General features: G+C 43.9%; 1 protein-coding gene across 1 annotated transcript in view; it reads left to right on the top strand.

Annotated features, from left to right (window-relative positions):
* The first annotated feature begins 5,094 nt into the window (after window positions 1–5,094).
* Window positions 5,095–27,995, top strand: part of LOC147886999 (long chain acyl-CoA synthetase 4-like) — a 72,698-nt gene continuing 49,797 nt past the window's right edge. Inside the window, exons 1-4 of the mRNA XM_087394039.1 lie at window positions 5,095–5,365; window positions 23,038–23,101; window positions 23,313–23,402; window positions 23,572–23,628. Of these exons, the coding sequence (XP_087250165.1) occupies window positions 5,208–5,365; window positions 23,038–23,101; window positions 23,313–23,402; window positions 23,572–23,628 (369 nt within the window). The 5' untranslated portion in view covers window positions 5,095–5,207. The remainder of the gene's footprint in view (window positions 5,366–23,037; window positions 23,102–23,312; window positions 23,403–23,571; window positions 23,629–27,995) is intronic.

Below are 27,995 nucleotides of genomic sequence, written 5' to 3'. Positions count from 1 at the left end.
ATGGCATAGATCTTCAAGTAACTACAGAAGGACCTTTGTAACGTATCGATAGGAGACAGCAGAGTCGCAGACTTGTCGAATATTGGCAGCTTCTTTTCTGTGGTAGCTGTTGCCGAAGAAGGGCTCGTTGAGCAATGAGCATGTAGCTTTTTGAGCCAAGAGAAGCAGACGTTCGTTTGCTTCGGTCTCTTACAATAGGTTGTATGCTTATAAGCTGCAAATCTTTGCGAAGGCTATCTTAGCAGTCAGGTAAGGAAGTGCGAACTGTTCAAAGGGTTGGGCATAAGTGCTTCTTGATTACGGTCTCCACGAAGGGGGCCTGCCATCCCGAAGTTTTATATTACCCACCGGCAGTAGTATTCAATGAAGCTGTGAGCTATTACGAGATTTGGGCTCAATACTTTGAGCAATGTGCTAGAAGATTCAGTCTCACGCAGATTCCTTTCTCCTCAAGAAGACTTTTCTCACGAATGTGCTAAATCCTCCAAAAAGTTGTCACAATAAAATCTCTCTCCACTTGGAATAAAATCTCTTCCCCCCCAAGTGCATGAGGAAAAAATATAGCTTATCTTCCAAAGGATAAACTTACTTTTTATTTGAGCAAACCTCGAAAAGTTATGGTCGTTTCTTTGACTGTGTAAAAACCAGTCTGCAGCAACAAAAACTTCGACCTAGAGCAGAACGACGACTAGAAAGGAGCCTCCTAGAGATCAAACTAAGTGAGGTCGATTTGTAAAGAACTCCAAGCTGAGGTCTATCCCCTTGGGTTGGGCCATGGAGTTCAGCTCACCCAAGAGTGGCGAGAAAGTGATGGAGAGGAGAGGAGAGGAAAGGAGAGGAGAGGAGGAGAGCGTTGAATTTTTCAGTCTATCTGAATTATTTCTTTCGTATTGCCTTCTTCATAATAAAACAATATAATTTGTTCCTTTTTTTGGCCAGGGTCATCATCACTCCCCATAGTCTAACGTTTTTCATCCATGGTGGTATTCAAATCCTCACCCTCTTCATTGATCCCACCTCCACCACACTTACCCTCATTAGGTTTCATGATTACTTCATCATCCATCTCCTCTCCACCATAGTTGTGCTCACCCAGTCTCAGAGTTACCATGTTCCTATAGCTACAACATTGAGGGATTTGCTATTACCTTTACATCCTATGACCACTACCACCATTTCACTATCTTTGATATCAGCTTCACTTTTGATCTCCATCATGTCACCATCCTCTTCATTGGGTCCACCTACTTCTTCTACGACTCGACATCCTAACCATCAGCCCCACCCCTCATCACCACTGCCTTTCCATTAGCTTTGATATCCAATCGCCCCTTTCATGGCTATCTCAAAAATTTACTCGGCCTTGGTAACAATACTTAAGAATGTTCTAATTCATCACTTGAAAATGTAGTCTCTTCATTATTGGATGCAGAAAAGAGGGTCAAAGAAGTTGGCGAGCATCTACTTTGATTACAAATGTAGCCTTGATTACTACAAAGACTATAAAGTGTTCTTTCTACAAAAAGAAAGGACATTGTGGGTTAAGATGTTACACTAAGGATAAAGTGTTCTTTCTACAAAAAGAAAGGACATTGTGGGTTAAGATGTTACACTAAGGATCCAAAGAAGAAATAGTGTGGTAAATGTGGAGATTTGGACTCTAATTCCAACTCTATAGGCAACACTACATCCCCACTACATCATGACCATATATTATTGAAAAGGAGTTACCTAGTGTGGTAACCTTGTGAGCTGTGCAGTAGGCCCACAATGTTGAGTATAGCTTCCTATCCCAATTTGTTTGATGGAAATTAGTCAACACGTCACAAATAACCCTGTTAGTCCTCTCTACTTGACCATTGCATTTAAGATGATATGGTATAGACATGTAATGCAATAGGTGGCAGTAAGAATATGAATTGTCTCATTCAAAAAATGAGTGCTATGATATAATACTAACGCAAGTGGGTGACCACACCTCATGATGATGTTGTAAAAAAGAGATAGCTACATTCCTTGCATTATCTTCTCAGAATGCACAATCCTCCACCCACTTAGTGACGTAGTCCATAGCCACTAAATATATTGATTGCATGCGGGGCCCTCTAGTTGGTGGGTTGATTAGGCCTACAAAGTCAATCTTGCATTTCTCAAATGGTTTAAGCAAAATGATGGGGATGAAATCCATATGATCCCAAGCACTAATTTACCCATTAGTTAGCATAGATCACATTTCCACACATGGGTCTTATCATGTCTAAGCACATGGGGCCACCAAAATCCTAACATTAGTACATTTTGCCTAATAGCTAGACTAGCAAAATGAGCTCCATACATATCATCATGACAACCATGAATGATGGTAAAACTTCATGAGGTAAAATGCAATGATGTATTATTGAGTCTCAAGATAGCTTATAAAGCATACCCCCAATCAGAATATGTGATGCTGCTTCTTCCACAGACTTCCTATGTTAAGCTAGAATTAACCCTTCAACAAACAAACCTTGACTCAAATACATAGTAATACCAAAATAATATCTAGGCACCAGATCCACTAAAAATAAATAGGCATTACAAAGGTCTGATGACATACCCTCTTCTTCACCCAAGGATGGCATCACTTGCTGAGATATAGTCCAATTTGGTATTAGGGTAGATGCACCAACGGGGAGAGTGCAAAGGTAGTGGCTGTTTGGGTTTTTGGTTGCACTTGGCCTTCCTATCTAATATAGATAGTTTTGGCTCCATAAGATCAAGCTAGCAATACATTTAGTAATTAATATTAGCTTTGCAGTTTGCTACCCACAGTTTCATTCATCATTTTCACAAAATTATAAGGACATCAAATTCACATGGATTGAAGAAAGAATCTAAAAAATCCCACCAAATGATGATGTACTCTTCCTTCACAACCCTCAAACTCTCTCTCTCAAACCTTACACAAACTCTCACACATAGAACTTAAATAAGGATGAAAGTCACACTCTCCCCTCACAAATGCGTAAATCTCTCATAAGGAAACTCAAGAAACACACCAACATTGGAAATAATATAAAAAGAGTTCCAAATGTTAGAACAAGGAGATCTCTAAAGCATATTCAAAGAAGATGAAGTCCTTTACACACTCAACAAAGGAGAAATGTCACAATGTCTCAAAGGGAGGCTTGAACTCTTAAAAGGAGAAGAGCACCATAGGTTCTGATACTATGTTGGAGGAGATGTAGATAATGAGAGATGACTACACAAGATATGCCTAATTGTACACTACATTGTTTTACAAATAATTGAAGTATATACATGATCACCCTTTAGGGTTAAGATTTGGGTTTCTTCCATGAATTCTATCTTCATGGTGTAATTCACACCATTCTAAACATACTATACAATTATTGAATGATTCTTTTGTAGTAGCCCACATGACCTTTCGAGGCTATGTTCAACATGTAGATATAAGAAAAAGCAAGTCCACTAGGTAGCCCAAATAAGAACAAAATAATGAATAGGCTTTTGTAGCTAGAGGCCTAAAGAGGAAGAAATTCTAACTCTAGAAAATAGGTTTAACGAGGAAGAAATAATATTTTATAAGGTAGAGGCATAAAGAAGAACGAATTCTAACTCTAAAAATAATTCTACCAACCTTCAAATTTAGAAAGGGGTCATTCAACAACACAAGTTGGTACACATAGGAAAACTACATTTTCTTTCGATTTTTAAATTCACATGGGCACACAAAGAGAGAGAGAGAGAGAGAGAGAGAGAGAGAGAGAGATCACTCTTTGATGTGACACTCAAAGGCTGATGAGTTATGATTTTTGAATATTGAGACACATAGTTGAAGTATCACCAATTAAACAAGCATAAGTGAGATTACTCTTTGAAAAAATGCTTAATCCATTGATTAGTTTATTGGGGGTCCTTGAGCAAAGTAATTGCTTTTCTTTTGCTTTGTAGTTTGGCTTTTCCTCTAGATGCTTTGCTTTCTATGCTTTTTGCACTATTAACAAAGCCTATATACTAGGTGGGTTCAAGGGGCATTTAGAAAACCCCTTATCTATAAATTTTTACTGATAAATAGACCCCCTTTTTCTATACCACCTTATGGTTTTTCAAAAGTACACAAAAATTAAACCCATACGTAGATACATTTTAAAAAGCTTACCTTAGAATTTTGGATGAAAAACCCCTCCATTTAAATCCATTGTGGTATACTAACATATTTCAAGGGGAACCGTACTCGCTCGAGTATTTTCATTCAAACTCTTGTAAATCTCTCTTTGCACATGTAGAGGTTGAGTTGCGTTAGGCTAGCTAATCTTGTATAATAGATCTCTTACTCTTTATAACTTTTGTTTAAAAACCAAAGATGACAACAAAACAAAATCACACAAGGGAGTGTACAATTAGTCACTTTCTTGTATTTATGGAGACACATATATGGTACCCCATTAATAATGAGAAATTGCTACCCATGTTGTCATGTACATCGAACAACTCTCGTTGAAAATTTGGTTGCATGTGTATTCTTTCTCCAAAAAGTCAGAGGCTACCATACCATTGGTGGGGACTTTTAAAAGCTTTTCGAATGCACACGTTCTCTATATCATTCTCTTTTAAACTCAGATAAAAGAAGACAACAAAGTCAAACCACTCCTTGTCTTGTATATATGGATACAGGACTGAGTCCCAATTCGATGATGTACATAGAACAACCCTAGTTGAAAATTTGGTTGGATGAGAAGCCGGGCATACTCACTTGGTGAGCTATATTACTATGAGCATGACTCATGCCTCTTCAATATACCACAGAACGTGGTCACCAACTCGAAGCCGGGCATACTCAATTGGTGAGCTATATTACTCTGAGCGCGACTCACGCCTCTTCAAAATACCACCCAATGTGGTCACCAACTCGAAGCCAGGCACACTGACGTGGTGAGCTATATTACTTTCGGAGCACGTCAAAAGACCACCTAACGGGGTCACCAACTGAGGAGAAGAGTGAATGGATATAAAAATGGTGGGTGGGGAACTAAATCTGAGTGGGATATAAAAGTCCATTTACACAAGAGATGTAAAGGAAAATTGGCAAGCTGTAAGCTTTTGTCCCGCTGTAGTCTAAGCTTCCTGGCAGCGGCGGCTGCTGCTGCGGCTTCTTCTTCTTCTTCTTCTTCTTCTTCGGTTGGGAGGTTGCTTGTGTTCCCTTGATGGCGCAGAAACCTCCCCGTTACATCGAGCAAATCCTCCCTCCCCCCCCCCTTCGCGATGATCGCCCCTCCCTTGGCCCCGTCTTCCGTAGTATTTACTCCAACTCCGTTGCTGCTCCCCCCTCCCCCGGCCTTGACTCCTGCTGGGACTTCTTCAGGTCTGTCGCAGCATCGTTTTTGCTTCGTTTTTTCGTCTTTTGTGACAATCATTTATTCCCCCAGCTCGTACTCACGCTCCAACATTCTGGAGCTGTATCCAGAACCTTCCGATCAAGCAGGACCCTTCCGTAAGTAGGCTTGAGATCTTAGCTTGCTACATGCAAGTTGCAAACACGTCGATCCACTTTAGGCTCGTGCACGTCAGAGCGTGTCGGGCTGGCCAAATATTTACAGATTGCGTTCTTCAAAATTTGATTGGGACGCGAAGACTGCATTTGTAAAGGAACTCGCATTTGTCTCGCGCAATGCCCCTGAATACTCTACTCCATTAAAAAATGTTAGGATTGCCACCTTACAGTCAACTTTTGGAAGCCGCTAACGGTAGCTCTATAAAGCTTAGCGCCTGAACCTTGATTTAGGAATTGTGGCACACGTGTTCCTTTCTCAGGAGTTGCCCCCAATTGGCAAACCAAATTCCAAATTCCGCAATAAAGAGAATGAATATAAGCGCGGGGCATTCGCAGAATCCCTGTCAGCCTATCGGGGTTGAGAACGAGCTTCTCAAACCCAAGTAAAATTAGACCTCTGCCCCTGCACCTTGCCCCTCTGCAATTAATTCATGTCCTACAACGAATTTTCAGTTTTCGAGTAAACACAGGTAGTCTCTTAATCTATTTAGCAATCAGTGTCTCTTTGTTTGCCAGGAAATACATGCATTTGCTGTGTCCATATCATGTCTTAACCTGTATTTAGCAACCTTCACTCTGATCCAGGCCCACTCACAGCTTCGATCGACCTTAGACGATTCTGAGCGAGACAGGCAGAACGGCAAAGGGTAGATCTCGGACAAGTTTCAGGGAATCGAGAGCTCTAGAGAGCCTAGCCCAACTCTAAGAGACTTGTCATAGCTAGTTGGTGTGGTAGTTCTTGCGTGTGCGGGTGCAACTCTCCATTGTCTGCTCCATTGTAAGGAGAGCGCGATGATGTAACAAATCCCTCGTCCCTTTTCTTTAATTAATGCTATCCTGGGTCTCCCAATATGCATGAAGATCGTAACTTATAACACCTCATGTTAGAGCATGCGTGTGTCATATAATACATTATATCGCAGCACATGGATCCACCTCACCCATAAACACTGTTATTACGCTCAGGTGGCATTGTATTTGAAAATAGCGTCAAAAAGCATTGAATTGATGTCCAAACAAGCGACGGTGCTATTATTGAAGCTTTGCAACCATCACTGCTATTCTCTAACACAATACTTTACAATCATTTTCACATCTAGTATCCAACTTGCATGCAAACTCGGGAGAACCATAGTGGTTCTGTGATTATACGTCTGCTTCTTGCTAGCCTTCCTTGGTGTATCACTTTTATCCAGTCCTGGAGAATTCCTCTTTTGAACACGCTAGGTGGGTTCTGTCTCTCGTCACTCTAAAACATTCCCGGGCTCACTACCCAGTCGTCGAGCACCAGTGCTCCCTTGTCGGGTAATGTGAAAACTTCCTCGAGTTCTTGCACCTAGCTGCTTCTTATAACGGAGTTCTTTCTGAAACTCACCATCCAGTGATTGCCGCTTGGGACTGAAGTGCATGCCATGTGTCCATCATTGGACCTTTGCCCAATTGAGTCCTTTTTGGGCTTTCCTATGCATCCCTTGCCTTCTGCCTAGGCCTAGGATCACCTCTAGACGCCAGCAATTTTACCTTTATGATGAGGTAGCGCTCAACGCCCAATCCTTTAATGTCTCACTCATGCAACCACTATCGAGCTCTTGTGCTTCCTCACCTTATCATAATCGATATCCATGATTCCAGTATCACAATTGACGTAACACACTCCATTTGTAGTGATGGCATGATCAGAGAGAAGATTCTTGCAGGATTTAGGAACCTGAAGGATTTTGGATAATTCCTTGGTCTCACTTCTTTTGGTTATGAATGGAACAATGCTGATTCCCTCCACTGGACATCTAGAATTGTCACCAAATGTGACTGATGACTTGGGATCCACTGGTGTGATGGAGCTGTACCGCTCCATTTGTTGGTCGTGCTGATAGCACCGCTGTCAATTATCAGATATCTTTGGTATCTCCACAATGATGAGGGACAACTCGTCAATGACTATGTTGCTGCTGCTGCTTTTCTTGTCCTTGTGCGTCTCGTTGTTGTTTTTCTTGTGATCAACATTCTTCGTGCACTCCTCGATGTAGTATACATTGTGTTACCGTAGAAGTGCCTAATGACCGAGACTGCATCTCCATCCTGCTCTTCCAAGCACTACAAAAGTGCTGCATCTGATGATACTGCTATGGCACCTGTCCTTGTTGGTTGGGCCTTTTGAAAGGTACCATTTGTTACCTTTCACAGTCTCCATGAAGTGAGGATCTCTTCATCAATCTTCGAGAATGGATAGTTACTTCCGTATGTCCGTCCTACTTCCCTCCTTGAAGTTGGGAAGGGGAAGATACTTGGTGTCCATCTTGAGCTCTCTATTTGCTTAATGTGAAATAGATGATCTTAGAGACTTGCTGCCAAAAAATAAGCAAACTGAATGTATATTTCTTGTCCTTGTGGCTGCCTGAATCTTGAGGGTTTGCTACCCCTTTGCTGTAGATCAGTAAGAGATTGTGGACTGATGTAGATCAGCTCCTCGAGAGTCATGTGGCTAGAATATCTAGAGATCTTAATAGAATTCTATTATAAAATAAAAGTATGTATCTATGTAGGTGTTATGTATATACATGTACGCTTGTCCCTTTCCCATCCACCCACAGACACACATGTGCACGTGCATACTGAGACTTTTTTGTGTGTATGCTTGTGTGGATACAAACCTACCTACCTACATACATACATACATGCATAAATAAGGAGCCTGCATAGGTGTTGGGGGCCAGAGAGCGCACCATGTGGGCATGATATATGCATGTCTCATGGGGAGATCTGGATGGATCTGGCCCAACTCAAAGGCAACACATAGGCATGAAACAGGGCAAGGTATGGCAGCAAGAAGAGCTGTCACGTGAGCAGCAACTAAGGCTGTGGAAGACCTCCTGCAGAAGTGGTGCACAATGAGGGCCACGCAGGCAGAGGAAGAAGGTCAGCATATGTGATGCCATATGGGCCAAGGCTAGGGCAGGAAAGGCCTAGGAGAAAGGTCTCAAGAAGAGGCTGGCAAGGGCTTCAAATATGGCACGGGCATTCACGATCCGTGGACATGTTGGCTGTAACCGCCCTTCAGATAACTAAAGGGTGGTGAACCTCTGCCAAACTATCCAGTGCCACAAATACAGCCACAATGCATCACACCAAACACTTCCTTTACTTAATTTACTTAGAAATAAACTGTAAAACAACAGTGTGGAGGCTAGAATGCCCCTGCTCAATGACAATAGTACACCAGACACCCCCCAAATGCCTTGGCGCCCCTTCTGGTATTTATTTAATTCTTCTGAATGGATAAAGCCTTACAACAGGGGGCTCTCCCTTGCACTGTTCCGCTTCCAATTTCCTCTCCTCTGGGCATCTTTTCCACAGTGCATCACTAGAATCCAATTGGCAAGGCAACCTTAGGTATCCACTTCTGACTTGACCCAACTGAAGGCATCAAAGCATCGCAAACTGTGCTCAAAGCAGCCTTAAGGCTTTCACATGCATCACACTGGCCCTTTGGCTTTTCCCTAGGCACACCCTTTGCTTCTGAGTGTCTGCTCAAGCCTGGAGGGACCAGGAAAGGGCTCCAAACACAAAATGCACTGCAACAACTTCAAAAACATGAAATGACAACAAAGGAAGACAACTACCTTGTTTCCGCTGTCTGTGGCAGAGGGGCAAGCTTTGCTCTCACGCCTATCCCTTGTCTAGGCTCCCAGCAAGGTGCAGGTGTTTTCCAGCCTCCGGGTGAAGAGAAAATGAAAGAGAGAGAGAGAGAGAGCGGAGGAAAGGCAAGCAAGAGCTGAAGAGGTTTTGGGCAGCAGATCTGCCCCGAAGTAACTGTCTTGGGATTTGTGCCAGGAAGAACTTCCTTGGGAAGCGAACCAGCCTAAAAAAGGGCACCAAGCACCTGTGCAGCAGCAAGACACCTCTGAAAACACGCGTAGGAGTCCGTACAAAGCTGGGCTGCCTCGAGAGTCGTGCCACACAGCCGTACAGCAGCAGGGCTGCCTCGAAAGTTGTGCCAACACTTCGTACAGCTGTATGGACTGTCTGTACAATCCCTACGGCAGCTGTACAACAGCTGAGCTGCCTCGGGTTGAGTGAGATAGGAGTTAGAACAGCAAATGTAGGCAGGGAGAGCAAGAACATTGCGTCGAAATCAGCACACAGAGCTTCTGTAGATTGGGAATGCTCTAAGAGGGTGAGGGAGAGAGATGGTAGGTTGGGGGAAGCACTTGCACTCGCATGCCACTTGGCCCTTCATTAAAGTCCTAACCCACCTCACCAAGGACAACGTTGGTTGTCCTTGGGCCCAACTTTAAGACCCCTCTCTAGTGCCTTTGCCTTGCCCCTAGGACCTAGTGGGTGCACCTAGAATTTGCCCCTAGGAACTTCTAGGAAGTGCGCACTTCCTCTAGTGAGTCCCTCACGGTCAAACTATTACTTGACTGGACCACGGTTAACCCCAAGTTAAGCACGGGTTGAGTTACAAAAGACTTTTCATGTCCCTTTCACGTCCCCGTGACATACCCTCCTCTTGAGATAGCAAGCTACCCAGGTTGCTGCTGAAAACTTACAAGAAAATAAAGAATAATGAAAATAGGCAGAAATAGCCCATACCAATATATCATTTGTAAGATACAACCTACAATGATAATAGGGGCTAGGAGGAGCTCGAGAGTCCATCCATACATCAATGCATCCGCTGTGTGGAGTGTCGTGAACACCCATCATGGAGACCGCACGGCAGAAATACTGTTAGCAAGCAGCATCTTGGGTGAGACAATCAGTGTCACCAAGCGATCTCCAGATATGTGAGTAGTCTGTATCAAGGAAGTGGAGGTGCTACCCTCCTCTCTCTAGTACCAGGCAATGCTCTAGGTCTTTGCTCTGCTGAACTTGTAGGAGTCTGCTCCGCAGTGGGCTCAAGCTGAAATGCGTCTAGATAGAGCTGCAAAATCGGAGGTGACTGCGAGATTACCCTCCTCCATCCACTTTGCATCTTGTGCAGGATAGTTCCTTATCTTCACCAGGTAGCGATGGGAAACTCTACCTCTTACTTTTCTTTCCAAATTTGTTCCGGAACCAAGATTTCATCCAACTCTTCAACCTCGGGCTGATCCTCATGAAGCAGTTCAGCAGGCACATTGCCATGGAAAGGCTTCAGTAAACTCACATGAAAGGCATTGTGTATCGTCCAATTTTCAGGTAGCTTCAGCTTGTAAGCTACATCATTAATCCTTTTAGAAACTTGGAAAAGACCATAATACCTATCTTCAGCTTTGTGTACACTTTGTCCTTGCCTTTCATCTTCCCGAGTTGTGCTTTCTGGAAATGCAGCATCACCCTCTTTCAAGAGCAGCTCGCGGCGATGTTTATGTGCTGCCCATTCGTGCTTCTCCTGGATTTTCTGGAGGGCTGTTTTGACCTTCTGATCGGCAACATCCAAACTTTTCACAAATCTGTCCGCTTCAAAAATCTTCTCTTTCGTGTGCAAAATGGGAGGTACCTTCTGTTCTCCTACCACAATCTCGAAGGCTGCTTTCCCGGTAGATGAATGTACAGTGTTGTATGCAAACTCAACGAGTAGTAGAAATTGCTCCCATTTCGATTGCCGATCCGAAACATAACACTTGAGAAGATTAAGGGCAGTGGAGTTGGATTCTTTTGACTGTACATCAGATTCAGGATGGAAAAAGGATGAGAAATTCAGCGTGGTACTCATATTGTCAAAGATACCTCTCTAGAAAAGATTTGTCATCCGCGGGTCTCGATCATTGACAATCGATTGAGGCATCTTGTGATGTTGGAACACATGAGACATAAAATGTCTCATCATCTGGTCTGCTGTAATCTTCTTCCGTATGGGAATAAAGTGGGCCTGCTTGCTGAATATGCAAATAATGGTCCATATCCCATCATGTCCCGATGATGTACATGGAAGATTGAAGATGAAATCCATGGCAATGCTTTGCCAGGGTTGATCGGGAATGGGTAAAGGATGCAGCAGTCCAGCCAGCTTCTATCAATCATATTTCATCTTCAGGCAGGTGATGCATGTCCTGACATATGCATCAACATCCTGCCTCAATGTCGGCCAAAAGAAATATGCTCCACAGCTTTGTTGGTGGCATCAATACCTTTGTGTCGTGGATAAGGTGGGGCATGACTCTTAGTCAAAACTTTTGGCCTCAACTGGTGTGTGACACACAATCTGCCATGCATCATCAGAAGAATCTCCTTGAGAGTATAGTGCTCATGCCTTTGGCCCTCGACCAACTGATCATAAATCGGTGCAAAATCAGCATCATTGGCATATTCATCCTTCATGGCATCAAGCTCATCATGATATGCCATGGTAACGGCTGAAACTTTCGGCTTAACGGACATTGCATCTGGGGTGGGCTTTCGGGAAAGTGCATCTGCAACCACATTCTTCTTTCCAGCCACATGCACAATCTGAAAATGAAACATAGAAAGAAAGTTGGCCCATCTCATGTGCTTCTTGGACAGCTTTCTCTGAGTGAGAAAGTACCGCAAGGATTGGTGATCGGTCTGAACATAAAAATGAACACCTAAAAGATAATGCTTCTAGGTCGAAAGAGCATGTATGACAGCCACTATCTCTTTCTCATAGATGGCCGAATTCATCTCAGCGTCCTGGAGCACTCTACTCTCGTATGCCACCACTCTACTGTCCTGCATAAGTATCCCGCCTACGCTGTTCCCACATGCATCAGCTTGGACAGCGAAGGTCTTATGAGATCGGGCAATATGATAATAGGATCGGAGCAAAGCTTCTCTTTAAGCTTCTCAAAAGCTGCAATCTCTGTGGCACCCCATCTGAAAGTGACCCCTTTCTTCTGCAAGGCATGGAGTGGTGATGCAATCTTTGCAAAATATCAGATAAATCTCCTGTAGTACAAGCACAAGCCTAGAAAGTTACATACTTCATGGATGTTCTTCAAATGTGGCCAATTCCTGATAGCCTCTACTTTGGCGGGGTCCATCTTAACTCCATCCTTGGAAACAATGTGTTTGAGAAAATGGATTTCATGCATGAAAAATTCACTTTTCGTGGCATTGACAAGCAGCTTATGCTTCCGAGGCTCCTCAAAAACAATTGCCAGGTGCTTCTCATGGTTGGTCTCATTCTGAGAGAACACGATGATGTCATCAAAGAAAGTGTCAACAAAGGGTCGGTGTTCTCAAAAAATGCTGTCCATCATTCTGTTGAAAGTGGCAGGTGCATTCGTCAACCCAAATGGCATGACAAGAAACTCATACAGACCAAATGTGGTTCGGAATGTTGTTTTGTGCACATCCTCAGGCTGAATTCTGATTTGGTGATAACCACTCTTCAGATCAATGCGGCTGAACATTCTAGGTCCGTGTAACCTATCCAAAATATCATCTATCTTGGGTATGGGAATCTATTCTTAAATGTGATTTTTTTGAGGGTTCGGTAGTCAATGCACATCCGCCAGGATCCATCCTTCTTCTGGACCAAAAGCACGGGTGAGCAGTAGGGTGAAGAGCTAGGCTGAATCAACCCCTTCTCTATAGAGAAACGATAGGGTTTGCAGTGGAGCGATAAAAAATAGACAATACTCAGACACAACTGAAGAACGGAACGCAGAAAACATAGTGCCTGTCGGTAATATGAAAAACTGAATACAAGAACCTCAAGCCGGTGTGTCTCAGGACCGTGGCTGAGGTGAATCAAAAAGATGATTCCTTGTAGAGAAACAGTAGAAAAGATAGCAGCAGAGGGAGCGAAACGCAGTCCTCCGTGTAGCTCGATGATGACGAAGAAGATGAAGGCTAGAGCTGCCCTAAGAAATGGCTGAAAACCAGCATGCTCTGAGGAAGGAACCTTCAGGCTATCTGGAATAGCAACATGATGAAGAAAAGGAGCAGATCTGGAGCAGGAGGGGCAGATCTGGAGCAGAAGGAGCAGATCTGGAGCAGGATGGGGGCAGATCTGGAGGAGAAGATGGAGCAGCCAGGAGGCAGGAAGGAGAGGCAGAGAGAAGGCAGAGAGGAGGCAGCCAGGAGAGGCAGAGAGAAGGCAGATCTGAAGAGGAGAGGTAGATGGAACGGGCGGGGCTGCAGCAAAGAATGGCGGAGATGAGGAGTAGCTGCAGGTCCTGTCCTGTCTAGAGGAGTGTGGGGGCTTGTGCCTTTATAGGCCAGACCTAGCTGGTCGGCCAGCTGGTCGGTGGGCCTGCCAGCTGGTCGGCCAGACCAGCTGGTCTTTTTGGCCACTTGTTTGGCTGAGGTGGCTGGCCTTTTGGCTGGCCTGTAAGCTGTATTGGCTGGCCTGTAAGCTGGTAGATTGCCCTAGAAATTGGGGATTGTTAGTTGCTTAACATTCTCCAACAGGTCCTTGACTTGATTCATGATTTCTTTTTGTTGGGCTGCACTAACCCTATAAGGAGGTCTGCTGGTGGGCTGCTACCAGGGATTATGTCTATCGTATGGTCTTCGGGCCTTGCAGGGGGCAATTCTTGTGGAAGAGAATCAGAAAAACACTTCTTAAACTGAAAAAGAAAATCTGTCCGCTGCTTTTCCAGCCCAGAGAAATGAGACTTTTCTTCTACTGACTGCTTTTCAGATGCAAACACTAAGTACCTTGAAAGGTGTTTTTTCATTATATTGCAGAAGCAGATACAATATGAATAGATTCTCCCTTCAGCTTAGCTTCCAAAACATGAGTTTTGCCACGGTGAGTGATTGTGATAGTTTTATTCTTCATATCCAAAACAGCCCCAACTCAGAAGTGCATCAAATCTTGGAAACAAAGTTTGTTTCCCAAAACTTTGCTAAAGAAGTTTGGCAATCAAATGGTTCTCATGTCTATAACTAAAAACAATAAAAATCTTAGAATCACGTCCACAAATAAGTGGGTCAAAATCTTAAGCGTTAACCTTATGGCAAGCATAAGAAAACAATGTATTGAATCTAGCCCAAAATCGGGTGAGTACAAAGAAAGGCCAAGATGCCTAGAGATGAAGTGTGAGGTTTCTTATTCTTGTGAAAAGCCCACAGGAGGCTTTTCACTCAGAACTTCTGTCCTCTTTCTTCTGTCTTTTGAGCAATGATATAGCCAACTAATTGCCAGGCTTTCATCCTCAGCCCTTGCCCCACAGTCCAGTCAGCCAGCTAAGTGCCAAGATCCAGCTTGTAGCCAACCAACTGCTCCATTAAGCAACCAGGCACTTATAAAGAACATGGTGTTGGCGCGTCTTCTTGCTCCATTAGCAACCAGGCACTTATAAAGAACATGGTGTTGGCGCAATGCTTCTAAGACATTCTTGACACTTGTCACAGTGTGAGCCTTCAGTCACATACTTCTGATTTTGTGGAGTCGTATATTATCTAAGATTCCCAAAGCTCTTCTTGCAAATTCTCCATCTCCTTAAGGACAGCTTCCAATCTTCGTAGTTTTGAGGTGATTTCGTCCTCCAATTCCACGAGATAGTAATCCAAGGAAGGAATCTTGTTACCGTGGTGGCTCTCCATCAGCCAAATACTCGCGAGGATTGAAATTGCGAGCTGCAAGCCGCTTCAATTTTGCCCACCACGTGTGCAAGCAAGGGAAGTAGCTACAAAGTGTCACGAGCTTGCGTTGAAAAAAGACGGGTAGAGATGGCAAATCGCAAGAGAATCTCAGCCAGAGGAGCTAGCAGTGATGGCGAAATCTGGGAGAAGGATGCCTTGGGTCTATGAGTGTATAGGGGCTGTAGAGTTTTTGTTTTATAAAAAGGACTTCAATTAAGTATGAACAAAATCCGTGAGAGCAAAAACTCAAGGCGGCAAACGTCATTTGGTGCATGATAAACACCCCTCAAAAGGAGGTAGGAAACAACCAAGGTTGAGTTGAAAATGCCATCTCAACCTTGTAATAGTCTGAGAGAAGAAAGGGGAGCCCCCCCATTGTTTGAAAAATATAGCTCTCCTAGCAGAGGCCTCATGTGAGGACCCCTGCATGGTCACCGAGATGGCCATCAATGTATGTATAGTGTCTATCCATATACTGGCCGAGGTATAAGAAGGGTGGACCTGGGATCCATCCAAAGCCTCTGTGCATCTGGCTCTCCAAATATGCCACATTGTAATACTCGCGAGTTATCTCCCAAGAAGAGTCCCAAGACGTATGTATAGCTCTGAAAGCTGAAGCTGGAACATCATCCAGAGAGTTGGCGGCTTAACTAAATGGCGACGAATCGATAAAGCCCAAGATGATTCTATGAGAGATGAAAGGTGAAGCTGAAACATCATCCAAAGAGCATGGCTCGACTAAATGATGACAAATCGATAAAGCCTAAGATGATTCATGTCTCTCATAGAAGACTTGGGGCTCCGAAAGAGAGAGTGAGCCCCAAGTCATGAAGAAGGGGCGACGAATAAAGGCACTAAGAATCTTGGCTGTCCCCTTCCAAATTATCTTGGCATGTTTGCAATCCCAAAGGCAATGCTGAAGTGACTCCACAACAAAGAGGCAACGAGAACTTGTAGGGTCAGCTCCGAACTTGAACATCCAAAAGTTCACGGCAATCCCGCTATAAATAGAAAGCCAAAAGAATAGAGTGCTTTTTCTATTCCTGTGGGATTTCCATAGTCTCCTCTAGAAATTCTTCTATATGTCAGCTGAAATCTCATGTAACTGTAGGGTACACTAGGGGTGGTAGTAGCTATCCAAATGGGCTGATTTAGATTCGATCATCCCCACTGAGCCCAGGCTAGAGAGCCTCATGGAAACTGCTAGCCCTGCAAGCCAAACCTCACCCTTGGCGTCCCATATTGCCTTTTGAATAGCTACGTTGGTAGCTCCTAGCTGTGCTCCCTCACTGGTCGTTGTGTGCGACTATACCCCTGGCCTCCCTTTACAGCCTCATGCAAGTGTGCTCGCCAAGAAAAGCCAAGAAAAACACACAAGCGCGAAGCACATGACAATTAGCTGCTTCTTCATCAAGCTTTTTGAGGCATCAGAAGCATCAATTAGAAGTATGTCCAATTTTCTTGCAAAAGGCACACTTTGCTATCGCCCTAGCAAAGTCTTTGCTGGTGCTGCCCTTACTTCTGTGTACATTGCTTCTACTTTTGGGTCGTCATTTGGGTGCGGCGATGATCATCGTCCATCAAAACAGCAACCATTTCCTCATATTTTATGTCATCAAGAATGTTTGTGTAATTCAAATGATTTTCAAGACTATTGAGAAGCACACATTTCTTATCATCATCGTTACGTGGGGATTTTAAGGCAGTTAGTTGTTGTATAGGACACCTAAAGCATTAAGATGGTCCTTCAAGGAGGAATCTTTAATGGACATCTTATAAAATTGTTGCTTGAGAAAGAGTTTGGAATTATTAAGATCTTCTCTATACAGATCATTCAGATTTTTCCATTTACCTCTTGAGCTGTATTGTCAAGATCAAGGTGATGAATGTAGTTTTCTGCAAGACCGAGACCAAGAATGGCGAGAGCTCGAACATTTTTGTCATCCCATGCAATTACCGTAGTTGAATTTGCATTCCCTCAGGCTTGGGCTCGATTCCCTTGATGACTTTCCACACACTGTACTGCATAAGGAAGAGGCGTACCTTTCTCTGCCAATGCGGAAAGTTTGTACCGGAGAATTTCCATATTTGAGAAGCAGGAGGTTCCATTGGTGGAGGCTGATAATAAGTCCATGAACTTGAAGTGTCTTCCTCAGCATCCGATGGAGCATCTTCAATAGATGAGTCTTCACCCATTGAAGAACAATGTGCAGCAGTGGATCAGAGAATGGGCTGAAACACACAACTTGATGCAGAATTGACAACAAGATCAGCTCTCCGCAAATCATTCAAATTATGGCCAGGCTGAGAAATAATGATAACAACTCAAGTAGCATACATGCTATCGCATGACAACGGGTGATCTTCAAGTGATTCAACAGCACATCGTGAAGGCAAAACTGAAGAGGATGGAACTCACATGGATTCTCTACATCGTTGGGAAACGTGGTCAGGGAGAGAGAGTGACAGCGAAAATATGGAACACAAAAAATGAGACAGTTACACGGGATATGATTGAGTGATCATAGTGAAGGTTACATGCTGTTTTTTTTAATAGGCTGGGCACCCTTTCTTCTACATCATAGCTCACGTGTGATGTCACACTGATATTTAATTAAAGACTTGGTCAACTTGGACAAATGGTCCACTTGCACAAATGGGACAAGGACTATTCACACCCACAAGACTATAGTGAGGGGCACTCACTCTAGGACTCACACATAGGCTTCGATATCCAACAACTTTGGCGAGGCAGGTCTGTTGGATAGGACCACTGGTTGCATGTGGCTGATAATGGAAGGATTTGAAAAGAAACTTGCTAATCCAGTGGATGCGACATGCAAATAAATCAAGACGTGGGTGCTTAGGCGCTCCCAATTATCATAAGGACGACCATCCATTTAGCGTGTAGTTAGCGTTGTTTGCATTTGAGGCCTGGACAAGTTTGTATGACGAGTATGAGATATCAAATATTCGTAAAATGGAAGAAGGTGACTGAGGAAGTGAATGTTTGGTCAAGTTCAAAGTTCTAAACGATCAACCGGCCGCTGCAAGTCAGAAGACTCTTTGATACGGGGAGAGCAAGAAATGGAAAAAGAAGTGCTGCTACTGTGATATGCCTGGACATTTGGTGAGAGATTGCTGGAAGGAAAAGGCTAATTAAAAGAAATAGGATGAGCAGTCGAATGAGGATGAGGTCTAGAGATCGAAGGCAAATACGGTTTCTCGACAAGATTTTTTTTTTGGTTACCTCGAGGAGCTTTGAGATGTGTAGATATTCCTCATGACAAGTATTAAGGAATGGTCGGATGATCTAGGATCCTTTCTGAAGGTGAAGGACAACATAGGTTGCTCAGAGCATGTTGAGGATAAGGCTGTGTTCGTAACTGGGGATTGACAGCCAGGTTGGCCTGCTGACAGACCAGTTAGTGGGCCAGATTTGAAAGGGGGGGCAGTCCAGCTCCTCCCTTATATAAAGAATCTATTGGAGGCTGCCACAAGCACTTGCAGAAAGTCACAGAAGCTCATAGAGGAGCATGCAGCCAAGAGTGAGTGTCAGGCAGAGACAGAAGCAGATCTTGAACTCACCACTGAGCTCCTAGGGCAGGAACTTGGCTGCATGTGACTGGATTTTGGGGAGAGTCTTTGTGAGTGTTTTTGGCCAATTTTGGTGTATACTTCGAGATATCTTGCGGTTCATTACTGCTGTCTACAATCTATGATCTGAGTGTTTGTGAGCATGTTCTTGTCAATTTGAAGTTGGATCAACATGAGAGTTCACCTTTGGTTTAAGAATCTTATGTTGGTTCTTTGTTCTTCCACTGCATGGGAGGTCTAGCTAGGTATCAAGGTAAGATTTGACATATTGTCGTTTTGTGAATTTGATGTATAGTTGTGGTGTGGGAGGCCTGACTCTTGTCTCTTTAATGAAGCTGTTTGTTTGGGGTTTCCACGACTTGGACCATTAACACTATTAGCCCATCCACAAGGCAGGGGATCCCATGAGCTCGGAGAATTACATGACCATTACGATTGGACATGTCATGTCCAAGATTTATGCATTAGTGCTTGATTCCGAGGTCAGCCGATTTGCGGAGTATTGAGGACTTAGAACAGTAGGACAGGGTGGATTCCGGCGTGATCATGGAACCATGGATCACATTCTCACGCTTAGGTGTATCATCGAGGAGGCGAGGGCACGGAAGCAGGGGGTTTACTGTTGGTTTGTGGATTTTCGCAAAGCATTTGATATGGTTCCGAGAGCCCACCTCCTCCGGTGCCTACAAGATTTGGGTTATGACTAGGAGATCATTTGGGCTGTCATGGCACTTTACGAGAGAGTCTCAGGTAGAGTCCGGGCAAGATCTGGGTGGACAAACAAGATCATGAGCACTATTTGGGTCAAACAAGGGTGTCCTTTATCACCTACCTTGTTTGGCCTCTACATAGATTAGCTCGAGACAGTGATGCAGACATAGGGGGGGGGATGGGTGCTCTCTTGCTGGCACGCTGATGTGGATATTGCTGTATGCAAATGACGTGGCTCTTTTGTCTTTCTCAGCAGAGGGGCTCCAGAGACACCTTGACGCATTACAGTCTTTTTGTGAGTCTCATGATTTGGAGGTCAACCTGGGTAAAACCAAGGTTATGATCTTCAATACATCTCAAGCCGTCATGCGCTAGGAGAAGGTCACGTTTGAGATAGTGTCATCATACACGTATCTTGGGGTTGTCTTCTTCGGACCCATCTTCACTATCAAACCCGCGCTATAGACCCGCTTAGGCAGAGGATACCCTTCATTGGCCAGACGAGAGGAGCAATGCTTCCGCTCGCACTTTCAGGATCCACGGACCAAGGGGCTGCTTTTTAACTTATTGGTCCATCCAACGGGGATGTATGGCAGCCCTTGCTGAGGGCCAGACTTGTCGGATATAGAGTGGGCTCGTGTGGAGCGGCTACAAGTTCTCATGCTATCACGGATAGTTCATGGTAAGCCATCCGTTCCTCACCAGATCATTCAGGCTAAGTTTGGGTCATCCCCATTACAGCTAGATGCTGCATTTTAGGTCATCACGTATTTGTACCGAGTCAGGGAGTTTGGGGATTACACTTTTGGACGCAGCAGGCTACCATGGCTAGCATTTTCCTTCTTGATGGCTCTTTCAGCAGGAGGTGACTAGAGATGGTGGTATGCACGCACAGAGAGATGGTTTGAGCGGCTAGGGCTCCACATGGATAGACTCCCTCCTATGAGAATCTTCATACCTCTCTTGTGGAGAAGGAGAGAGCAAGAGTGTCAAGGAGCCTATTCATGGTTGAATCTACTTGGTTGTACTATGGATGCTCGATTGTTTCTGATGGCTGGACAGACATTGCAAAGAGGCCTCTTCTCAACATTGTGCTCAAGTGTTGTTGCAACCTAACTTTTGGCGTTGCACGATGAAGACCAAAATCCATTTGAAGATTTCATGTTGTTTTTCCTCCTAGTACCTTTGCTCTATTTTACTCTCTATATGCTCCCTTCTACTCTCTATGAATGTAGCTCATGTAATCGTGTAAGCCATCTTATTGACAAACCTTTATTATCTCCAATTGGGATGAATTCGCATTTCTAGTTGATGAAATCACAAAGTATTGCAAAATCTTTCACAGCTGCTCCATATCTGGATTCACTACTTCGGTATACCTTGCGTCACTTCTGCAGCTCTGATATCATTTGTCACTCCCTCACAAGATCTAACCCTATCAGAACCATGTTCTACAACACTAGAGTCATCCTCCTCCCTCTCCTCCTCCTCCTCTCCTTCTCCTCCTCCCTCCTCGTCCTTCTCCTCCCTCCTCCTCCTCCCCCTCTCCCTCCTTTCCCCCATGCTCTTACATCTTCTTCCTCTCCCACTTCTATACTCCCCCTAAACCCTTAGTTCCTCAACCCTTAACCTCCATGATCTACGAGAGAGACGAGTTCTCCACCATGTACTCTATCCTAAACCTTGGATGCTCCTTCTAACTGTGGAATCTCTCTCTAAACCTTGGAACCTCCTTCTAACCCTTGAACCTCTTCTAAACTCTGGAACCTCTTTCTAACCCTTAAACTCCTCCTAAACCCTTCAACCCCCAATGAAGGCGAAAGCCTTCATTACCTCAACCATGATGATGCCCGTTCCTTTCACACATGCATGCACTATGTTTGCTTACCACACTTAAGCCTATGTCTCTCACCGGAATACGACTTGAGGTCCTAAGCTACACGTATACTACAAATGACAATCCCGATATATTTGCAGGTGACAAAAATCCTCGGAACCCTGCATACTGAGAATACCCTGCTCTTCCTGCGGAAGCCGTGGGAAAGAGAGCCAACAGCTGTATATATTTTTCATAATATGAGGCACAAGGGAGGGGTCTTTTGGATGGGGGGGGGGTAAACAAAATATACCCAGGGAAGGTTTTTAAGTTCAGAGGTAGCCACCAAGAGGTGAAAGGGCAGCAAGCAGAAATCCCAAGAATTTGCACCAAGTCGATGTAGATGCACCAAGTGGGATTCACACCTAGAACCATGCAGAGCCATAGTTGCTCCCCTCTTGTCACATGAGGTCATCCAGGTCATCCGTGAGGATCTCTTACAGCTACACATTCCAGACCTGGCTGGGATCGAGCGAGCTTCCAATGAAGCTTAGCTTCTATAACAATGGCTGCTTGCATAAACTAGAGGAGGGTTTCATTGACCCACTAGGATACATGCAGATCCACTTACCCCTACCCCACTCACTGAGGATCTCTATTGGGCAGTTTTGGGTCTCTTCACATAGACTTCGTATCGAGAGCGGCAGAGCAGAGGGCCTACCCAGAGAGAGGTGCATATGCACATGATGTGACATACAGGAGGTTGAGACGGAGGAGCACTTCATCTTCAGTGTCATGTTTACTATGAGATTTGAGGGCGTTTCTACTGCCTCTTCAGAGGCAACTCTGGGGTTTTGTCCCGATTCCTCTCCTATCCAGACTAGAGATGCTTGGCGGCTTTCATTCATGAGACAGTCAGGCACCGCGAGAGGCTACTTCAATCACAGAGACAGGAGCATACTTCTTCCTTGGCAGATCCCTCTCAGAGCTCTATCACAGAGTTCTTCCTGTCAGATCACATGGACTCCCACGAGATGAGGCCTTGACATGATCGTGACCCAGAAAGACGAGGCCTCGACATGATCGTGACCCAGAGCCAGTGACTCGATAGCTGAGACAGAGGGTTGACACACAGATTACACTTGGGGATATCCCCTACCTGTTTAGAGTTGGAGCCCAGCCGACAGGGGTTACTGTAGTCCTTGTTGGGTGCAGAGCTATGATCAAGAGAAGTCACAGGGCCGCACCCGTGAGCGGCCCGACAACACTCTATCGCCACTTTCATGCCTCCATTGCCTCATCCACCTTGATGTCCTGATGATGATGAAGATGATGAGATTGATATGTAGTCGACCACTGACATGACTATGTTGCACTTAGTACTTAGCACTACCATTTTGCATTTTTTGCATTTTGCATTGGTGTGGATGCTCATTTAGTAGCTCCACCCTCACAGCTCGTTTGTACCAAGATTTTCACAGTCTCATAGATCCATCGGTCTTCCAAAGACTTTAATAAACTTTCTTTCTTTCTTACATCCCCTCCACCGAAATTCTCTCTCTCTCTCTCTCTCTCTCTCTCTCTCTCTCTCTCTCTCTCTCAGTGATGTGTGTGTGTGTGTGTGTGTGATGGCGGGTATGTACCATTCAGGTCTTGGAAAACATTTGGTTTTTGGTAGGTGGTTCTAATTGGCAGAACTGAATGTATAAATTAGTCTTGCACGACTATGTCAACTGCATAGATGATGCTTAGGATTTTTATCATGCATACTTTTGAGTTCATTTAAACTAGTGTTTAAGAGAGTTTTCTGTCCTTGTCACAGTAAAAGTGTCGAGAGATGCCCAGATAACAAAATGCTTGGACACCGCAAGAGAGTAGGAGACAAAGTAAGTATGCCAATCAAACTGCGCTAAAGTATTTAAGACATGTAGGCATTTTTTCTGACATCGAGCAAGAGGTTTATTGCTATCCTTGACATGATTTCAAACCTTTCACATCTTCCTAATATGCCTAGGTTTGTTACTTTGTAGACCGTATGTATCGCCAATTTCTTTGGATTTTTGGGTCACGTGAATGGCTGCTTCTTTTCTTGGACAGGTAGGGGAATATGTATGGCAAACTTATAAAGAAGTTTTCACCACAGTTATTGCCATTGGTTCAGCCATGCGCATTAGCGGTTTAAACCCTGTACGTTCTATCTTCATTTCTGGTGTTTAGTTTGATGTTATTTGGTAGCTGATTAATGCTCTTTATTTTATCTGATTGGGTTTTCTTTGGTGTTGAGTTTCATGTTGCTGGTTAACACTGTTTATTTGGTCTTTGTGGATGTTTCTATATCAATGTTAATGGCATCCAGAAAGCACGATGTGGAGTTTATGGAGCAAATTGTCCAGAATGGCTGATGGCAATGGAGGTTATAAACTAAAATCTTGCAATTTGCTTGTTTCCTTGCGTTTCATTAAGAAGGATATCTGGAAATTCTATTTGTTTGGATTTTTGATTGGTAATAAATGTGCCGCTGAATAAAATATTGGAATGTGGGGTATTCAGTAATGATGGATCTTTTGTTATCAAGTCATGCCCTCCTAGAGTGTGAATACCTTGAGATGCTTGCAAACAAGAGACGGCAAGGAACAATGTTAGGACCAACCAGCAACCTTAAGGATGTCAAAGTTCTTATTATCTCCTCCAAAAGAGAACAGTAGTGACATGTTGATATCACCTAATTTTTCATTGCGAGAGGATTTAAAAGCTCCTTGTAGTACCTGCATTTCTGTGAAGAAAATTTGATTTCTGGCTTTTGTGGGAGAGGATCAATTTATCTATGCATTGGTATTGCATCATCATGAATTTTGTGACTGCCAGCTTTAATATAAATATGGCTGTCTTATTTTAAAGCTGTTGGTTTAAGTATACTTCTAGTAAGGCTAGGCATATTGATAAATAGGATTTGCTACAGCCATGTGAATACTTTTAGTGTCTGGAGGTGCAAATACCTTTGAGGAAAAAGGGAACATGGGTTGGGGATCTTATTGTAGGGTCACCAAATCAGGGACAAATGGCAAGATTTGTTTGCATCTAGCTGCCTAAATGCAGCTTCTAGATATGGGTAGCATGCCTCTGACTTAGGCCTACACTTACTGGTACAAGTACTACCCACTAACCTACTGATAATCCTAGAATTGGCTATTTTCAGAGATCGGGAGCACGAGCTCAAGAATGGATTGTACGAAAAAGAGCCGTTTTCATGAAATAGTTACCTAACAGGACGATTTTTTGAATGTTCCATGTCGGCTGACTTTGCTGTCAAGCGACCAGCAGGTCGGGTCAAATAATCAGACAAGGTCGGCCTGGTCTGGTTGGGAGAGTACTAGGCCAACCCGGTCGTCTGGGACAGCCCAACTGGTGGGTTTGATCGGCCTATTTTAGAGCAAGGAGCGCCCTATATAAGTGAGTCTTTTGCCTCAATATCTGCATCCCATTGAAGCCCATCTTTGAAGGACCGTGAATATATATTTTGGGGCCTGCCTTCGCAAATACATCTGGCATGCTGCCCAGGTAGTGGTGACACCAGCAGATCCTGATGCAGTCAGAGATTGCGTACTACATGATGCAGATGATAATCACTGGCACAACTGCAGACTCGGCCCCCCTGCATATTCGGCTTGCGGATACAACATTTCAAGCCTGGACCATTTCTAAAGGACATGTACAAGAATAAGGCAACTACAATGCTCTACTTAGAGACAGAGCTCTAAACATGCATATGGATGAGGGAGACTCGATACAAGATCACATCACGAAGATGGGTGAGGGATCAGCTCTCCATAGTTGGGCAACAAGTGGATTCGGATTGGGTCGCTAGGCTTTTTGCTTGGCATGCTTCCCAAGAGCTACAAAGGTTTGTAACAACCATGATTGCAACGCAACAATCACTAGTTACTTTTGAAGAGCTAGTGTCTCCAACCCTTGCAGGAAGAAGCTTGGGAGAGGGAGTTTGACGGAACCACCCACAAAGCCTTTCTCATGAAGGTGAAAGCCAACCAAGGGTAAGCCTCAAACTGATGGAGACTCCAGAGAAGACAAGTTAGGAGATTCAAAGAAAAAGAAGAATTGCTTCTTTTGTGAGAAGCTAGGATATTTTGCCAAAGATTGCTGAAAGAAGAAAGTGGATCAGAAAAACGAAGAAGTTGACAAGTTGATGGGAAAGACCAAGTCAGATTGCAAGCAACGTTGTCACGTGGAACTCTCCCTAGTCAAAATCATTAAGAAGTGGTCATCACCTACAGTGACTGATGGAGGAGATGATTGGTATGCCATCAGTGGGGCCTCATAGCATATGTCAAAGATGATGCAATAGTTCAAGAATTTGGCTGGTCTTTGTGCTAGATCATCCGTTAGTGTGGGGGAGAGTCAGTCTTGTATGTACTTGATCTTTGTAAAAATCTACTCCTTGTCAGCCAGGGCTGAGAAACTGATGAGAGGCATGAAGAGGTCATCGCATCCAAAGCAACAGATAAAGTGATTGCTCGAGGCATTGAGAAAGAGGGACTCTACAAGAAAAGTGCTATTATGGTACAAGAGACGTAGGGATGTCTCGAGTATGCATGAGAGGTTCGGCGGACACATCTGCTACATTGCTCCAGAGGAGATGCGGAAGGCAGGCATGGTGGAACGACTATCAAGCAAGCAAGAAGTTTGTAGAGCTTGCATGGAAGGCAAGAAACACCGAGCACCATTCCTCACGGAGGTCATGAATTGGGCCACCAAGCCATTGGTGATTATTCAGATATTTGTGGGCCCATCTTGCCAGATCACTTTCAGGGTTAGACTATTTTCTCATCTTTATAGATGTTTCTAGTAGAATGACTTGGATATATTGCGTATCTAGAAAGTTACATATCCTTTAGTGAAGAAGGTACTCTAGGGCTGAAATAGGCTCTCGAGCATGGTACCAACGCATAGATGACTACTTCTCACAAGTTGGTCTTTCTCGAAGTTCGTTAGATGCAAACTTGTACCTTCATTTAGATTGGGATAGGAGAATGATGGTGATCTCTATGAGGATGATCATATGCGGACAGGGGATCTCAGTAGGAAGATAAGGAAGGTAAAGACTCTCTTGCATGAAGAGCTTGTGTTGACTGACCTGGTTTGTTACTTCATTTTTTTGGGATGGAGATATGGCAGGAAGAACAGAAGACTTTCATTTCTTTGGAAAAGTTATGCCATTTGGGTTGAAGAATGCACTAGCTACGTTACAACTCTTCATGGTGAAAACCTTCCAGAAATATGGCACGAATTCTTAGCAATCTCCTTGGATAATTTTCCAATCTACAAGACGAAGCAAACTCTTTTTGGATTGCCTATGGTATGTGTTCTGGAATGCCTATAGAACGTTTCTAGAAATGTCGAGAGACCCTTCTCCCTTAACCGATACAAGTGTTTGTCTTCTGTGTTCTCAGGAGTCGTGTTGGGGCAATAGACTTGAAATGAGGGCATCATGACTGAAAAGTCAAAGATCGATGCTATTCAAAAATGAGTGAACTAAGCAATGTCAAGCAAGTTCGGTCCTTTGTTGCATTTCTGCACTTCCATGGTGGCATTTTTGCACTTCTACATGCATTTCATGAAAAATTATGTTGGCGTTGCCGAACTCCTATATCAGCTCATCGTTAGAAATGATCCCGACAGAGGGTCTCCCATAGCGGAAGACTAATAGAGCATCCCAGGAATTCACGTGGAAGTGTTTAAACACGGAATCCAAAACGTCTTTACATGTGTGTAGATAATGTTACTTGACCATTGAAAGGGAGACCCTAGGAATGGTATATAGTGTCCAAAAGTTTCAACTCTATCTACTATAGGCAACTCATTTGTCTTCTTTGTGGACACTAAGCCTTGCTCTATTTGATTAACAAAACACTCATGAAACCAAGGTTGATAAGATAGATGCTATTGATGCAGGGAAGATCATTCACAAATCTGGTTTGTCTCAGTGGCGCCAATTACATGTTGTACCGAAGACAAGAAATTTAAAGAGAGGATAGATGATGGTCTCATTGAGCAGGACTGTTCGTTGTATCAACGTACAAGGATAAGCATGAAAAAATCATGCAGTGCCTCTTCACAACCACATTTCCAAAAAATGTGTCCATAGACGAATGTGAAGGATTGCACTTAAATCTTGGACTCACAAGCTAATCAGGACTAAGAAAAATTCTGAGCAGGAAATTTGGTGTTGCAGATTTTGCAAGGCACTGCAAAAGTGTGATGCATGCCAACGAATAGGGAGGATGTATTTCCAAGATTACATGTCACTTAAGCTGGGAACTGTTCCAAAGATGGGGTTGGAGTGCATCTGTCCAGTCAAAATCCTAGAGTAGTGGCGGCCGGTTATGTTGTCAAATGGCCCGAAGCTAAAGCCTTGCGGAACAACTCTGGAAGAAGCACATCAAGGTTTCTGTATGAGAATACCATTTGTAGACTAGGATGCCTCATTGAGATCATGTTGGACCAAGGGATTCATTTCATGAATTCAGTTATTGAAATCGTGATGAAGGAATTGTTGATCCAGCACAAGAAATTGACGATCCACTACTTAAGGAAGACTGGTCAAGCCGAAGCCATGAATAAGGTGCTCAAGACAATTTTTCACAAAACCTTGAATGAAAATCAAAATGATTGGGACCACAAGCTCCACAGTGCACTTTTGGCCTATCGAATGGCATCAAAGTCATGACGAAGAACATTGCATTTCAGTTGGCATTCAGTCTTGAA

The sequence above is a fragment of the Dipteris shenzhenensis genome, chromosome 23 (genome assembly GCF_047967505.1).
Source record: "Dipteris shenzhenensis isolate YYH24624 ecotype China chromosome 23, Dip_SZ_1.0, whole genome shotgun sequence".
In the NCBI taxonomy this organism is placed as follows: domain Eukaryota; kingdom Viridiplantae; phylum Streptophyta; class Polypodiopsida; order Gleicheniales; family Dipteridaceae; genus Dipteris; species Dipteris shenzhenensis.
This window is presented reverse-complemented; position numbering and strand designations above follow the sequence as displayed.